We start from the raw sequence: 16,811 nt of genomic DNA on the forward strand, positions 1-16,811 counted from the left end.
ATAGGGCATTTCCTTGGGATTGCTGACCTGGCTGTGAAGTATTGGCATTTTGAATTCTGGTGTGTTGCAAACAGGTCTATTTGTGGGGTCCCCCACTTCTTGAATAGCTTTTGCATTTCCTGTGTATTCAGCGCCCACTCATGGGATGCTGATGTCTGTCGGCTGAGTCCGTCTGCTTCCACATTGTCCTTCCCTGGTAGATGTATCACCAGGAGGTCTATTTGTAGTGGGATGGTCCACTTCCATATCTCCTGCGCTAGCCTTGATGTATTTGTTTAGGAACGGTAGGTTCAGGATGGGTCTTAACGTTTCGTCCACTTTTGGTACGAGGAAGTAGTTGGATTACACTCCCTTGTTTCTTTCCTTGTATGGTACTGCTTCTATTGCCTCCTTGTGGAGAAGTTCTTGTGCCTCCTGCAAGAGGAGTGCAAGCTCTTTGTTGAGCGAGTTTTGTTGGTTGGCCTCCTGTTTGGTGGCTTGTTTTTCGATTTTTATGCAGTAGCCGAATTGTATGATGTTGAGTATCCATTTGTCTTATTTTCTTCCACTCCTGGAAAAAGTGTTTGTCTGCCTCCTACCGGTGTTACATGTTCGCTGATCTCTCCTTTGTGTGTTTCTAATTGTCTTTTTAGTCTTTTCTTTTGCCGCCCCTCTAGAGATGTTGTGGAAGTGGGCACGTTCGCTACAGCAGAGTCACTTGGAGGTGGGTTGCTGTCTCCCTCTTCTCGTTTTTCCCCCGTCGGTTTGGTTTCCCCCGAAAGGACTGGACCCTGTGTTGGTACTGCCAGACTTGCTGTTGCTGAACCTGCTGCACCTGGTTGTCTCCCTGATAAGTTTGCTGGAAAGCCTGGTGCGATGTTCCCGGCTGGCTCCCTCCTCTGCCGTTCGGTCTCCTTGAGGTGGTGTCCCTTCTCATCCCTCTGAACTGCAGAGCTCCCATGGACCTTGCAGTTTCATTATCTTTTTGAGCTGTGTCTGCTTCTCGTCCACTGGTGTTCCAAACAGTTGTTCCCCGTTGAAGGGTATGTTCTGAACATTGTTCTGTACTTCCGGCTTGAAACCCGACATCCTCAGCCAGGCATGCCTTCTCTCCATCACTCCAATCATCATCAGCCTTCCGGATGTGTCTGCGGCATCCAGGGCCGGCTTAAGGCAGGTGTTGGCCATGCTTTTGCCTTCCTCCACCAGGTGTGCTGCCCTCTGCTGGTATTCTGCTGGGAGATGTTTGAGCAGCTGGCCGACTTCATCCCAATGTTGGTACGCACGTCTGTTTATTAGGGCATTGGAGTTTGCAATGCACCCGTGAATTGCCGCATTCCTCTCTATTTTCTTCCCCGTGAGGTCTATTCTCTTACTCTCTTTGCCTGGAGGTGGCCCAGAGTTCATGGGAATGTTGGCCCTCTTTCTGGCAGTTGACGTTAAAATGGAGTCAGCTGGTACGGAACCGTGGATATATGCGGGATTCTTCGAGGAATGCTTGTATTTTTTTCTCTGTTCTGGGGGTGACAGATCTGCAGGCTGCTGGTTCCTTGAAGGCTTCCCTGCCGTGGTCCAGTACACTTGGAAGCATGGGTAGGAATTGGCTCCTAGTTTGAGTGGGGAGCAGGGTCTCCAAGAGGAAACCAGCCTTTGGTTTCTCTTCCTCTAACTTGACCCCATATGTTTCTGCAGTATTCTTGATGACCATGTTGTAGATGCCAATGTCATCTGGCGGCGAAGGCCTCGATGGATATGACTCTACGCCCTCCTTTGGGCTTTCAGCGTCGAGGTCCTGCCATTCCAGGTCCTGCGCATCAGAGGATGTCGAGCCCAAGTTTGTTTGTTGATCATCGTCACCTTCTCCTTCATAGTAGTACAGGCCCTCTTCGTCCTGTTGCTATGCTGGTTTTGGCGTTTTCGGCAGGTTGGCGGCGTCAAACTCCTCTTAGACTTCTGTTTCGACTACTGTCGAAGGCTTCGAAGGGATGGTGTATCTGCTCATCCGTTCGTCGAAGTCCTTTTTCCTCTGGAGGATACTGTCAATTTCGGCCTCAAGCCTTCTTTTCTTTCTCTCTATTTCGACTGCTTGTTCGGCGTCGAGAGTTTCGGAGCTTCTCTTTGAGGTCGTCGATGTTGACGTCGAAGTCGCCTTCAGCTCTTTTCCTTCAGCTTCGAGCGCGACTTTTCGGGTCGGTGCTTAGACTACCTAGGCTTGTCTACAGCTTTCGCCGGCTGGGAGTCCTTTTCGAAGGATCCGCTGGGCTGTTTGTCCGTGGACGCAGCTGTAGTCATCGACTGCTTCGACGCCAGTGCTCCTTTCGAGGAATTTGACTCCGTTTTTTGAGAGTCTGTCGGGGCTTTAAGGGTCCACGTCTCTTTTACCTCCTTTGTCGCCTTCTTATCGGTCTCTGCGACCATGTAGTCCTCTGACCCCTCGGCGATGTTGTTCTCGTCTCTGCTGGAGTGGCCCAAGTCCCGAAGCGACTGAGGTTTTCCTTGCCCCTGCATGGCTAAGTGCGTACTCCTCTGTCTCTCACTCACACTTAGGGTCTTTGGGGTGAATGCCGAGCAGGCGTTGCAGACCGTGCTTTTGTAGTTGACTGGCAGGCAGAGGTTGCAGACGGGGTTCTGCGCATACTTGTGGTGGCAATTATGGCACAATTTGAATGGGGTTTTGTCCATCTTGCGCTCAAGGGGCCCCCAGTGCGCGCATTCTCCGTTGGACGTTGAAGTTCTTTTTCTTCCTCTCCCTCTTAGTCGTCCCGGCTATGTGCTTCTGGTTGTGCGATGAGAAACTCCAACTTTTGGCGTTTTCTGCTTGATTTTCTTTTCTTCTTTCCAAATAAACTCTGGAACTCATCAGTGACGATCCAGACCCAACAATGGAAAAAAGAATCTGAAGATGGCGCCCAAAGGTGGAAGCTTCCGGAGGAAGCACGCCAACTTCACGAGAGGACACCAAATGGTGGGACGTTGACGCCTACCTGGGCCACGAAAAATAGAGAAAAAAATACTACGATTCCAGACCCAACCACTAGACCTCGGAAGAATGCACAGCATAGTGAATCCAGAAAGATTCACGCTGCAAAAATATATATATGGGATACACACTCCAGACCTTAGTCTGACAAAATTTCCACCAAAAAATAATAACAAAAACAAGATTCCTTTCTGTGTTGTACTGCAGTTTAGTGACCAACTGGTCTACTAATAGTATATTGTATGACTGGCTGAATTTCCACCAAAACACCTCGGACTATACAGGAAGATGGCACAAACGCAGGAAATGGGATTCCTTCAGCCATATTTTATTTTTAATTCTCCACTGATTTCAGGAAAGTGCATGTGCAAACAGGGCGCAATAGACCTCCAAATGGGTCACCATTGCCTTGAATTATTGCCAGTAATGGGTAAAAGTAGCAACTGAAAAAATGAGTGTTGAGCTAAGGAATTCAGGAGCAAACCCTAGGTAAGAGAAGGGGTTGAGCGCATGGCAACCTCTTATATTTTAAAAAGAACAATTAGAATTTGGGGTGAAAACTTAAATATTCGAACAAAATCATGTCAATGTGAGAAAAGCCACACATGGAATAGACTGGCGAGGAATGCGATACTGTGTATTGTCTGGACTGAATTCACCAAGCAGGATAGGAGTCCAAATATATTAATTAGCGACTATTTGAAGCATAAAGGATAACAGTAAACCCCAAGAGTTTAGCATTGGGCAAAAATCAAAACAAGTGTTACAGAACATTGTTACATCATGATTAATGGAGCACCATTAACTTACTTATAGTTGTCATCTTCCACAAACTTCTGCAGCTCTTCTATGTATCGAACTGAATTCAGATATTTTTGGACATGCGGCAACACAGGAATATCTAGAAATAAATTAAAGAAAGCATAGTACTAAAAAATAATCTTAAAGCAGGACAGCACCTTAACTTAGCTAAGACTACATTTAAGGCAAAGATATTGCAGAAAATATGAGAAACAGATACATTAAAATATATGCTATTACATCCGCTTTTGCTAGCATACATGATATTTCACGAATGCGAAATGATGGTCAGGCAACATCTCATTTCAAGTAGTGCAGTCCTAGTTTAAATTTGGCAAAATCGTTTTTCTACTTACCCATAAGCCTCAGAAAACCTATTTTGTTGGGTATATTACTGGAATACTCCTTACAAATTTCAAATCCAATTACAAAAATACCTTTATACACATCTTGCTCTCTTTATCATGGACAAACCAAGGTCTGATCTAAATTAGAATGCAAGCATCTAGTCCACTTCTGGACTTACCTCAAATTCCTTAGTTTGGTCCTTGTGGTGCTTAAAGAGTATTGTATGGAAGAACTGTGCTAAGACGAAATATTTGACTGAGTTTGGTTGTGTAACGTTAGCTAGTGTTCAATAGATGGTCTATTTAAAAGGGGAGAAACATTAATTTACCCCTTAGAATATTATACTATTGACTGTTCTAGTGGTGGTTGTTGGCTAAGGTTACCCTTAAGCTAATCCTAGAGAAGGACAATGTTACCTATAGGGTGGCTTGATTTGATTATATACTTGCATAATGGCACCAAACACAGCATGCACTGTGGAGCCCCTGTGCCATTCCTTTTAGTGTAAAAAAGGAGCCAGCAGGTATGCCCTTTCTGACGGTTGGCTGTGAGCTCAGCAGGGTAGTACTGATAATGGCAAAGAGATAAAGAGACAAGCATTTGCAATGCAATAGGTCTCGCATTTATACAAGTTTGAGCTATTAGCATTGTAAATGACAATGCCTTTTATTTAAGTTTTGTTTTTTAAAACCTAAATAAAAGGCACTGTCATTTACAATGCTAACACAGCTCAAACTCTCGCAAATGCGAGACCTATTGCGTTGCAAATGCTTGTTATACCAAGTTTGCTACTACCGTAACCCATCATAACCTATTATGTAATCTTCCATTCTTCCCTTGCCATTATATTTCTAATGCTTGCAGTATAAAATCTCAATTTGAACAAATGCATGACTACAATCCCCAGACAACAAAAAAATAAACTGGAGCAGGTGAACATGGGTCAACTTGAGAGGTCTGAAGAGGGCATTGCCTGTCCCAGCATAGAACGGTAAAGATAGAAAGCTCATTCTAGTGAGAGTGCCCTCCTATTCCCAGCATAGAACAGTAAAGATAGAAAGCTCATTCTAGTGAGAGTGCCCGCCTATTCCCATGTTTCCTATGTTCGTGCTTGAGAAGCTCAGTCAGTCCAGGTTTCTCTCTGCATTCCTTGATATGTAGTCATTAATCACATGATAAACTCCGAACTTCAGGTCCAGAATGCAAGTGTAGAAAACTGGACTAATTATGCTACTTACGCTTGGACTTGGAAATTTTACGAGCTTTGCGTTCCCAATGTAAGGGTAACATTTGAACGTAATATACCACGCAGAAAGCGGCGAAAGGCGCTGTGGGTTTGTGTGCCCCACTGAAGAACAGGACTTTGCAGCTGAGTGAGCCGGTGCTGCTCATTTGTGGCGCTTCTTGATTCAACGCTGTCCCAGCTAGTTAACAGTATTGTCCCAAAGCGCTGGTCTGACAATAGGCTCACGACTAAGCCGTCAACAGGACCTGGAGATACTTGGCTGGTGCAACCCCTCGTGCCTAACCAGAAATTCCGCTGATGCACCCCTACACGTGCCCGTCACATCTTCAGCAGTTGTATTACTACAGAGGCCGGTCGCAACTTAGGCAGTTGTGATCAGCCTGCAAGCAGCCACAACTTTCGTAGCTGCAGTCCTGCACCGAGTGATCACTGCTAAAGCAGTTGTAGCCCCGTACCTGCAATTACAGCCCGACCAGACTTCGGCATTTGCACTGTTGCAGAGTCTCGGTTCCTTCCTGGTACCAAAAGGAGAGTCTGTGGGCTCTCTGACGCCCAGGTCCTCCAGATCGCTCTACAGCAGTCTATTCTTTGCGGAGTCGCAAAACCACCATAGACACTGCCACGCAGCTGAATTTCTATTCACCACTGCAGCCCAGGGAGTTTCATCAAGTTCCCGCCGGGCCGCCGCGCTGCCTGCGGCGACCCGGAAGCGGTTGGGCAGCCGGCCAATCGCAGCGCGGCCCCAACCGGGAGTCCCGCCCCCATCGCGGCGCGAGACGAGAGAGAAGCCACTGTCCGAGGAGCCCTCGGGCTCCTGATCGAGTCCCGGTCCGCCCGAACAGGTGAGTGTGTTGCGGAGGAGGAGGGGTGAGTGGGGGTGGGGTGTGCGCGTGTGTCTGTTAAAGGGGGTGCGTGTGTGTGTATGCAGTGTGTGTATGTGCGCATGCGTGCGGGAGCCTTTGTGTGAATGCGAATAGCAGGCAGGGCGACGCGACGTGCGCGCTCACGAGCTGCAATCTCCAGGAGGACAGGCTCGTCACAGTCTGATGTCCACAATATTCCCAGAAAAGCGGCAACATAAGTTGTCTCGCATAGACAGCAAAAGCTTCGCTTTTGCTTTCGTCTAGGCGAGACCTAAAAAAGTAACTGAGTCACCATAAACTTCGTTTTAAAATGCTTTTATATCTAGGCTTTTTGCTGTGCCTAGCTAGTGGGAGATTCCACTGCAATCAGGAACAAGGAAGGAAGGAGTGAGGGAGCACTGGGCAGGCCCAGGCCTATTCAAATGTTTCTTCACTGCTGGAGGAAAACTTTAGAACTTCGTGTCAGTAGAATGACCGAGGTGCTGCCCAGATAGCCGCCAACATTTAATTTACCAGGAACACCTTAAGAATGTTGCCATTTAAACTCTGGTATGGAGCCCCAACAACAAATGGAGGTTGGTTTCCATGCAGAGTAACACTGATTCATGCAAAGTGTTTTCTACCTAGCAGTGAACAGACGTTGTTCAGAAGACCCCACCCCCACAAAGATTCTCAAATTTTTTTACTGACAAGTTACATCACGTGCTACCTCAGGATAGGTATATGGAATTAAGCATCCCAATAGTACACTAGAAACATCCAGTTATTGCCCTGTCCAACTGTGAATACACAAGTCAGAGTCAGCATTTTACTTTATTGTGCATAGGGTAACTATTTTAAATTGCAACAGTCTAAGATAAAGTGAAGCCCCCCTCCAATTTTTAAACACAAATAATTGGGGGAAGTGGGGGTTCATTTTGCCTCTATTCTACTGCAGAGATCTTTGTGATGCAAACTGGGGCAAAGGCATCCAGAATAGAGGTGGCCATGGAAACTGTACGCCACAAGTAATAGTGAGGTCCAATTTATCTTTAATGATCTTCGTTCAATTGGTAGTGGAACAAAAGCCTTTCCTTCCCCCTGTGGTCATGGAGTGGGTCTTCTGGGAGGGTGCTGAGAAGTCAGCTGGGGCTTCACTGGGACACCCTGGCTGAAGTTTGGAAAGCATACTTTTTCCTCCTGTTTGCCTAGAGTACTTTCATCTCTGATCATGGAGGGGGAAACCAACGAGTGGTTGAGTAGGAATGAGGCCAACTTTCTCGTCACCTCCAACCCAAAGACACCTTACTTCTATACCCTCCCGAAAATACATAAGGGTACTACCCCTGTCCCAGGGAGACCGATTGTGTCCGGAATAAGGTCCCTACTTGAGCCCCTGTCCAAATTCTGTGACAACTTTCTCCAGCCTATAGTCAAGAAAATACCATAATTTCTTCAGGACACCAGTGATGTCTTGAGACTGTTAGACACCATTGAGGGCAGGGAGGGAGTGGACTTACTGGTCACATTAGACATAGAGGCACTATATACAACATCCCCAGAGGGCGACCCTAGAGGCAGTGGAGGAGAGTCTACTCAAGGAGGAATGTACATCACCAACCACCATCCCTTTCATTATGGCTTGTGCAACTAGCGCACTCACATAAAATTTCTTCCAATATAAGACGGACCTCTTCCATCAGATTCAGGGTACCTCTATGGGCAGTACGTTTGCTCCCAGCCCGGCCTGTATATACATGGCACACTTTGAGGAGACAGTCGTCAACCAACCTACTAACCCCTTCAAGGACAACCTTACCATGTTGCGTAGATATATAGACTATATCCTTATTCTCTGGAAAGGAGACAGAGACCTGCAATGTATTTTGCACTTGGCTGAATGAACAGAACCCTTTCCTTAGATTTACAAGCACTATGTCCACTACGGAGGTTGCCTTCCTAGACCTGAGGATAAGGCTGAACGGGGCTGGTCTGAGTACCAATCTACACACTAAGACAACTGACAGGAATAGCCTCCTCCTCTATGAAAGCCACCAGCCAAAATCCCTGCTAGACAACCTCCTGTTCGGGCAGTTCCTACGGATTCGTAGGAAATGCTCAGACTTGGCAGATTACAAGAGAGGCATGACATCTACAACACAAAGTGCAGGATAGAGGTTACCCTATCAGGCATATCAGCAACTCCTATAAAAGGGCCATGAATAACCCTAGAGAGGCATTGCTAGAACCAAAGACAAAGGAATCCACTGATACATTGACTTGCGTCACCTCCTTTACCAGAAACTCATCCCTGATCAAACAAGCCATTATCAAACATTGGGGCATAATCAATTCCGGTGATCTCTCCCTCCCACGCCCAAGGTTCGCGTTCAAACGCACCGCGAACCTTAAGGACAAATTGGTACATACCAGACCATTCAAAAAAGAGATGAACACTCAACGAACTTTGTGGGACCTTCCCATAGTCACCGGACACTATCCGTGTGGAGGTTGTGCGGTCTACAATCAAACTAGCATCCACAAAGAAATCAAACTACTTGAGTCATTCACTTGGCACCTTAAGAGACATTCAAACTGTAACACACCAAGATGCATTTACCTTCTCACATGCCCCTGTGAGAAAAGATACGTGGGCATGACTATGAGGCAGGTCAAACTGCGCATTACCGAACATAAGAGTAATATCCGGTGCTCGAAAACCCACACCAGGTTATATGCTCACTACAAAGACAGACAACCCTTTTCAACATTGAACAGAGGTGGGTGCATCGTCTAGGTACGGATGTCACAGGACTCAATAATTCCATTCCTTGGGCTTCACTAACTTGCCGAGTCCATACCCTCGCATGAGTATAGCTCACCTAACTTTCTTGAATAATGGTACAGACTTCCTATATCTGTACTACACTATGAGGTGCTTACCTTTGCCGCTCTTATCCACCATTCAGAGAGGTTACCAGCACTTTGTAGGTATAGGAATCTTCATTCTATACAATTTCCTTTGACCCACTTGTCCGGATTCATTTAACCTCGTTGGGATTTTAACTCATTTTTTAATGTACATTACTGTCCCCGACATTATGATTCATTTGAATTTACATTACTGTCCCGCTTTTGCGCTTGTCGCCTTGAATTCAAGGTAAAAAGAATGAGAGGAACCCCTTTCTAAGGACAAGGGAAATCGGGTATTTCAACCAGCAAAAGGCAAATTTTCCCTTGGCACACTGCTTGAATTACTAATATACACATATGAACCTACAAAATTAGGCAATAAGTAAAAAAAATACTTTATTATCACCAAACAATAATATTCGAGCTCATAGTACACAATATTGCATCATAAAATACATTGTACAAATACAAATCACATTAAAAACAATCCTAATAGGGCAAGATCAAAAACTTAAAAAATGTTTTGGGCAAATTTCATACAAAGTCTCGATACCATTAACAACCAATAATAACCAACTAATAAAAGACAACACCACATGTACGACCTAACTGCTTGTCATTTACAATTGCACATCTGATCTTGCTTATTCACAACGTGTGTTCATACATTGTAAGCATCAGCATTTCACTATCCACGTGTTACTATACAGATTGTGCCTGAAATAAAGCGTTGACGCGTTTCGGTGGTTTTCTTGTACTTGTGTCCACCTTTATCAAGACTCTTAATAATTTTTGTTGTCTTAATTTTTTCAAGACTGTTGTATGTCTTCACCCTAATAATAAAACATATTCAATCGGAAACAGTCATTATATGCTAATTAGAAGAAATTTCTCTTTATTCCATAAGACACTTCATATCTGTCTATACCTCAAGGAGTGTAAATCTACACCCATCTGGGGGATACTCCACCTCCCTCCATCTCCCTTGGAGCAATAGTCTTTTGTTTGTTTCATGGACATTTTAACTACCCCTCATTGTTTATTTAATGGTTAAAATCTGGCCCTCTGATTGAACCTCAAACTATTCCTTGACACTTTGTCCTGTACACAAGGGCTATTGACATATCATAACCATGCTATAGCTTTTTAGACCATTTGTGCAAATGATTATACTCCACATGATTAATTAACAAGAGTATTTACCATTCATTGCGTGTCTATCTCACCCTATCTAGCTTATAGTAATAACTAGACTACATTGATCTCTTGCCCATATCTTGTGTGGGGGGCGGGGTATGCACTGAACAACCATATTTTGGGACATTGCCGTCACCTGCGATGCTGGTAATTGTCCATGTTTTATCTCTCATCTTGTTATAAAACAGGCCCACTATCCGGATGGAATTCTAAATTTTCCTTTTCTTTAGATGTGCCTTGTTATGATTATACTCTCGCTGTTTCCTAATTGTGGGTAAAGGGAGATTACAGTTAAACCCCCACGGAACCACCCTTATTGATTTGGGATAAACCTCCCCCCATCTAGTGTTTAAAAGTCGTTTACCTGCCACTTCTTCTTTTCGTTCTTATTTGCACTATCCGACTATTTCTATTTTCTTAAAAACACAACAGTCCTCCTACCAATTGATAGTGGTAGCCTCCTCCCGGGATGTCCCCGTTGCAATGAGAGGCAAAAAAAGGATACATGCACGGAATTACCATTGCGTCTGATCATATAAATTAATCCCACTACCTCTTGCCTACCATAACTCAAGTTAGTTACCTCAAACGGAGTGCGGCCTCTCCCGTTCAGTAGCGAGGATCGTATTACGGTATCCTGGTCATTAGTTCCCAACTTTTTTGCTTCCGTATCATGCAGCTGAAATGTAAAGCAAGGAACATATGCTTTACACATGGCTACCGGACCCGAGCCCGATTATCTCATAGCCCCTACACTCATTTACCATTAGTTATTCTAAAACCCGCATACCTTCGAATCTGCGTTTATGTTCCGTAAAATGGTCTACCGTGGTTGGTATCGGATCCTCGAAAATCATGTCTCGAGTGCTCCTATTTAGCTCGTACAAAGCCCCTTCTGATTGGCCCTTGTGCCTTTGGGACTCCGCCGACTTTCTCCGCTAAGGGAACCACATTCTAATTGGTCTAACCACCGCGGGTCTTTGGTTACAGTGTTTTTGCTCTGAGAAAACTTTATTGCTACCTTTCAACTGACATTTGTGCAATAAAGTTTAAGAAATTATTTACTGCCATGTGTTTGTTAGCTCTACAACCCCGAAATTCCTAATGCTTACTAGTGTGTATGTCTTTCTAACATCCACCCTAATGCATACGTTCCCGAAATGGATTAAAACCCAGACAGATACCTCATACTTATACTATTAGGGATTCAACATATTAATCCCATGAAATCAATCCCAGTGAGGTGATGGCAATGAGACTTCGAATTACCGATGTAAATCTCGCACCTCACGTAATTGCATATCTTACCAGCGACAGTGAATACAAAGAACTGAAAAAAGGGTCAAATACCTTATCTCCACTGCCATGGACAATACTGCATTTATTACTCTATCGCAGGTCCTACCAGTCGCTACCTCCCAACATTTGTATATCTGTATGTTTAACTAAGACAATATTATTTTTATCCTGTCTTCCTTGGTATTTAATCCCTTTTCACTGTATTGAGAAAACACATGAACCACTGCTCGCGTTTTTTTCTTTTTTGGTCTAAATTTCGTCCTGGTCTATCAACTGTTATTTTTTCTAAAATGAACCACTTAAAATCATTGAAATTATGTGTTTTACTTCGACAGTGTTCGGTCAGGGGGGCATTTTCTTCTCCTGTTTTAATTGCTGACCTATGTTCTAATAACCGGATACACAATTCTCTGTTGGCCTCCCCCACATATCCCAATCCGCAGGGGCACACCAGAAGATAAATAACGTTTTTGCTCCGGCAATTATTGAGGGTACTTGCAGTAAGTTTTTTACCCGCAAAGTCCATTGTTTTACATACCAGACATTGTGGGCACACAGAACAAGTGCTGCATTTGTTGTTGGCCTTTGCTACTGTCCCCAAGAGTGTACTTTGGGTGGCTGTAGTTGTTTTATATGTTTGCACCACAGCATTTCTGATTGTTTTAGTTGTGTCCATGTCATAATTTAAAAGTTTCCAATTACGATTCACCATGTTCTTAATTTGGTTACTTATATTAGAAAATTGTGTTACAAACATTATCCTATTCTCCGCTGCATTCTTCTTCTCTTTATTGCCTTCTAACAAGCTGTCTCTTTTATAAAATATTGCTCTCTTTACAGAGTTTTTTAATCAATTTATTAGGGTATCCTCTGGCCTTAAATTTCTGTTTGAGGACTTCAGCATGGCGATAAAAGTCCGATACTGTGGTGCAATTCCTGCTAAGTCTTAAAAATTCCCCGAAGGGAATATTATCTTTTTGTGAATGTGGATGATTGATAGCATATTGAAGAAGTGTATTTTTGTCTGTTGGTTTCGTATATAATTCTACCTGTAACTCATTCTCAACGTCCTTAATTCTAATATCCAGGAATTCCACCGATGTGTTGCTGTAATTGGCTGAAAATTTTAAATTTGGATCCCCCAGGTTGATCCATTGTAGAAATTCCATCAAAACCGTGCGGGCACCGCTCCATATGAAAATAATATCTATGCAACGGTGCCAGCAGGTTATATTTTCAAAGAATGGGGACATCTCATTGAAAATGTGTTTCTGCTCGAAGCTGCCCACGTAGAGACAGGCCAGGCTGGGGGTTGTGTTTGTCGCCTTGAATTCAAGGACAGCCGTATTACATTGTGTACATTCTGCCCCTCTCTGAGATCGTCTAAGATGGCGCCTACTGAGTGGAGTCTCTTCCATTACACCAGCATACACGGCCCGGCAGCCCCGCCCATCTCAGTAGCCAACGCATGCGCAGGCTAACTGGCTCTGCGCATACGTGGAAGAGCGTGATCCACGTTCGGGCTGGGATTGTATTTAAGACGCTGTCTAATGCATCCTCGTCCTCCGGCTCCTTCTTCCCGTACCGCGTGAGGGTAGGTTGACCGATGCAACTTGCTAAGGCACTAGGTAAGTGCGAGCGCCGCCCACAGGACGTGTGGTGGCTCACTCTCATGGCGGACCGCGACTCCTTGGTACCAGCGAACCCCCCACCATGATCGGGTGATTTTGCAGTGGCGCATTGGTACTGTGTGTCGGTTGTTGAACATATTGTGTGTGCGGTTCATTTGATCAACGGTTCCGTCATACTGCACATGGATCCAAGGGCTGAGGTAAATGGCCCCCCTACTTCCCCGGTCGCTCAGGTGTCATTACACTTCCGCGGCCACTTCATTGCCGCCGTGTGGTATACCTTTGCAGTTCTCTACGTTGTCACCTACTGGCCACATGCTTTTGCCTAGCTCCGTATCCAGCCACGTTACACGCGCTGTTAAATCACTAACTATGGCACGTCCCACTGCCGAGGGGACTGGTACTATTGGGGTTGCTGGCGTAACCATAGAAAGCTGGCTAGCTACCCCCGCCTTTTTAGGTGGTCCTGGTAATCACTTTTCCCTACTTCCCTCCATCAGGGCACATACTTTTGAAGTGCTCGTTTCTCACGGGAGGAGACCGTTGAAGCCATACATGGCACATGTTAGGATGAGGATGAGCAGTAATTATGTTTTCTCCATTTTTTAAGTCATGTAATTGTTACCTCTAGATTGCTCCCCTGTTGATTTCTTTGTGCCATGTTTTCAAATGTTTTTAATTGTGTATTTACTTACCGTGTAACTTGATATGAGTGAACCCCTCAACCTTTATCTAGATATGTACCCTTGAGTGAACTGATGATTAATGGGCTTGACTTAATGTCCATTTTTCCACGTCTATACCCACCTTTTGCTTTTTCATCCCCAGGTTCCACTAAGAAGTGGTAGGACCTTCGGCCTACCTCTGAACTCCCTGTGGAGTAGGTAATCTTCTGTCCTTCCACATTGTGTAGATAGTCTTTATAGTTTCTTAGGTCCTGATTAATTGTGCTGTATCCTTCAGAACAATTGCATGAAACATGTTGACCAACCACCAATCGACCACCGGGTAGAGTATACTTCCCTGGATCCTAGTACCAGGAAGTTTCCTCTCCTCACTGTTTTTACTGAGGTAGATAGCCACACCATTAAAACACTTTGTGGACTGCCTAACCTTTTTTAACAATCACCACCACCACTTTTGTACATCTACACACTTCCCACTAGGCCCTCATACCCACATGCACCAACTGGCAGGGACAAAAGACCGCTGATAAAGAGCCCCATCTGGGTGCCCGTCAGACATTGCACAGCCAGTTTGATGAGGAGCAAAACCCAGATGATTAAGCATGACACCTAGCTTGCTGGGTGTGTGAGGGTTTTAGTCCCGAAAGGGAGGATTCCCCTCTCCCTTTTTCGTTTTTCTTTCCTATGTTTATACCTGGCTGCTTCAGCTTCACTTCTTGAGTACATCCTATTTAGGGAACTGCGTACCTCTCTTTGTTGACATAATCCCGGGCTTGTACGCTGGACCCTTTCACAAAAAAGCCCTACCTGTCCCTCCAATTGTAATTTTGCCCAGAGTACTCACCAGTAGCCGGGGTTAATTGAAGCATTCCATCTATCACTTTTTTTTTTATCTCAGTGTCAGGGGTATGCCAAGAAAAGGGTACCACGCTTACTGTACAAAAGACTCAAGCTGCACACTACTGACAAGGCTTAAACTGGTTGAAACCAGTCTGGGGCTTATTATGCTCCTGTTAAAGGGACCTGGGTTGGTACCAACTGGAGCAGTACCAACTCTGATTTGCGTGTAGCTGGTTCCGGCCTCAGGCAGCATGGCAAGCATAAAAAACACAAGGCCCAGAGTATTTACCAGTGGCTGAGATTAATATAAGCATTCCATCTATCACTTTTTTATTCACTGGATCACAGAGCAGGTGCGTTGCAGTGTTTTACAGTGTCTTATCAACCTTCCAACAGGACTTGTACAGTTAGGTGTTCAGGGTAGGAAGGGGTGTAGGGCCCAATGCTTCCAGCAGGGGGGGGGGGGGAAGGGAGGGGGGATATCTACCTCCGAGGCTGAAGCTCACCGTTTGCTGGTTTGGTGGTGCCCCCCAATCTCCAAAGTTCCCTACATAGTATGGCAGCCATTTTAAACTGCGTAATTGAATAGTCCTGGAGGCAAAACCCAATCAAGCTGGAGGCCACCCACAGAAGTAGCTGGGCTCAGTTAGTCTTTGTAAGTCTCCTGAGCCACAGGTGCAGGTGGAGACTTGGGCCACAGATCCAGTACTAAAGAGGGAGTCATGACTTCTCGAGGCAACAGATCTGCAGCACCACATCAAAAGGATGTATTTAGCTCAATCCCTTTACATCAGCTGTAATCTTAGATCTCTGAGCTTAGGCAAGCAGGTGGCATGCATGCATCATGCAACTGAGTTTCTGCAGCACCGTTAGACCCCGAAGGATCCTCTCCTGAGGTTTTCATGTCCTTCCCTAGAACCCAATGGTAAAAAGTTAGTGAGCTCCACAAAGAAATGGACACAGATTAGTTGGTGAGCAATGCCTTGATGAATCGCTACCAGAAAAGCAACTCAGAACCATGCCCAGTGGCTAAAATACGGTCTTCAGATCCTGACGTTTATTTCTGGTGATGAAATCAAGAGTCTATTTAGGGATCGGTACCCATACTCTCCATGAAAGCGAGGCAAGAGGAATCTTACAGCAAAGTCATGTCCTAGATCACTGTTCCTCACGCATGAGATCCAGAGGGTATGTGACCATTTTTGGCAAACAGTTGATGCAACAACAAATGTGGCAAACACCTAGAGTGCTGATGCACAAACGACCTGATATGAAGGCAAAAAGGTAGTTGAAGGAAGGAAAGAATAAAAAAAGGATGTATCCAAAAATAGAACAAAATAACCTTGGTACACAATGTGAGGAATTGACTAAGCACGAGAGAAGCAGATTGTAATCCACACATCTGGCAGAAAAAAAATGAAGGGAGGACAGGCACATGTCTTAATGGGGGAATGCCGGTTAAGACTCACATCTGGCTATGCAGTTTCATTACACAAAATTCAATATTAAAAACCAATCACAGAAACTGTGTACAGCCCTAGGCTAGCTGGCTGAGATAGAATGTGTAAGTAAGGATAGTATGGTTCTATGTATGCTTGTTAAGTGCTTTTTGATTTACCTTAATGGAAGCAACTGACATCCATTTTAGGTCAGTCTCATGTTAAAAACCAAAATTATGATAAAAATGCTTACGTATATACAAAGGTAAAAGGACTTTCGGTCAGCGCTCTTCATCCATTTATGATCCTATTCAAGTGCCAACACTTTTTGTCTCTGCCCATCGCGGCACAAAGCACGGGACAATAGGTCAGCACACTTCATCAATTGGCTGGGTTACAATGTGTGTGATGTCATTTTTCATGATAACATTCACAGACACTCGAAAAGGCGTGCACTTCAGTTCCACAGCAGATTTACCTCGGCTACGGCGTCACTTATTTACTTTAATATTTTTCATGTTTGCAAATCTGGTTTTTATTTAGAGGATGGCATATGCTTTAACACAATGAAATTTAAAAAACGTAATTTTTGCCAGTACCAGAAATATTG

At 44.7% G+C, this 16,811-nt stretch overlaps 1 protein-coding gene across 9 annotated transcripts in view; it reads right to left on the reverse strand.

The window, feature by feature from the left end:
• The window catches only part of RALGPS2 (Ral GEF with PH domain and SH3 binding motif 2), a 1,046,762-nt gene that overhangs the window by 283,891 nt on the left and 746,060 nt on the right, over positions 1-16,811 (reverse strand). For all 9 annotated transcript variants that reach the window (XM_086956407.1, XM_086956399.1, XM_086956386.1 and 6 more), the window contains one exon: positions 3,770-3,860. In XM_086956407.1, the coding sequence (XP_086812533.1) occupies positions 3,770-3,860 (91 nt within the window). The remainder of the gene's footprint in view (positions 1-3,769; positions 3,861-16,811) is intronic.

Source organism: Lissotriton vulgaris, chromosome 1_1 (genome assembly GCF_964263255.1).
Source record: "Lissotriton vulgaris chromosome 1_1, aLisVul1.2, whole genome shotgun sequence".
Lineage (NCBI taxonomy): Eukaryota > Metazoa > Chordata > Amphibia > Caudata > Salamandridae > Lissotriton > Lissotriton vulgaris.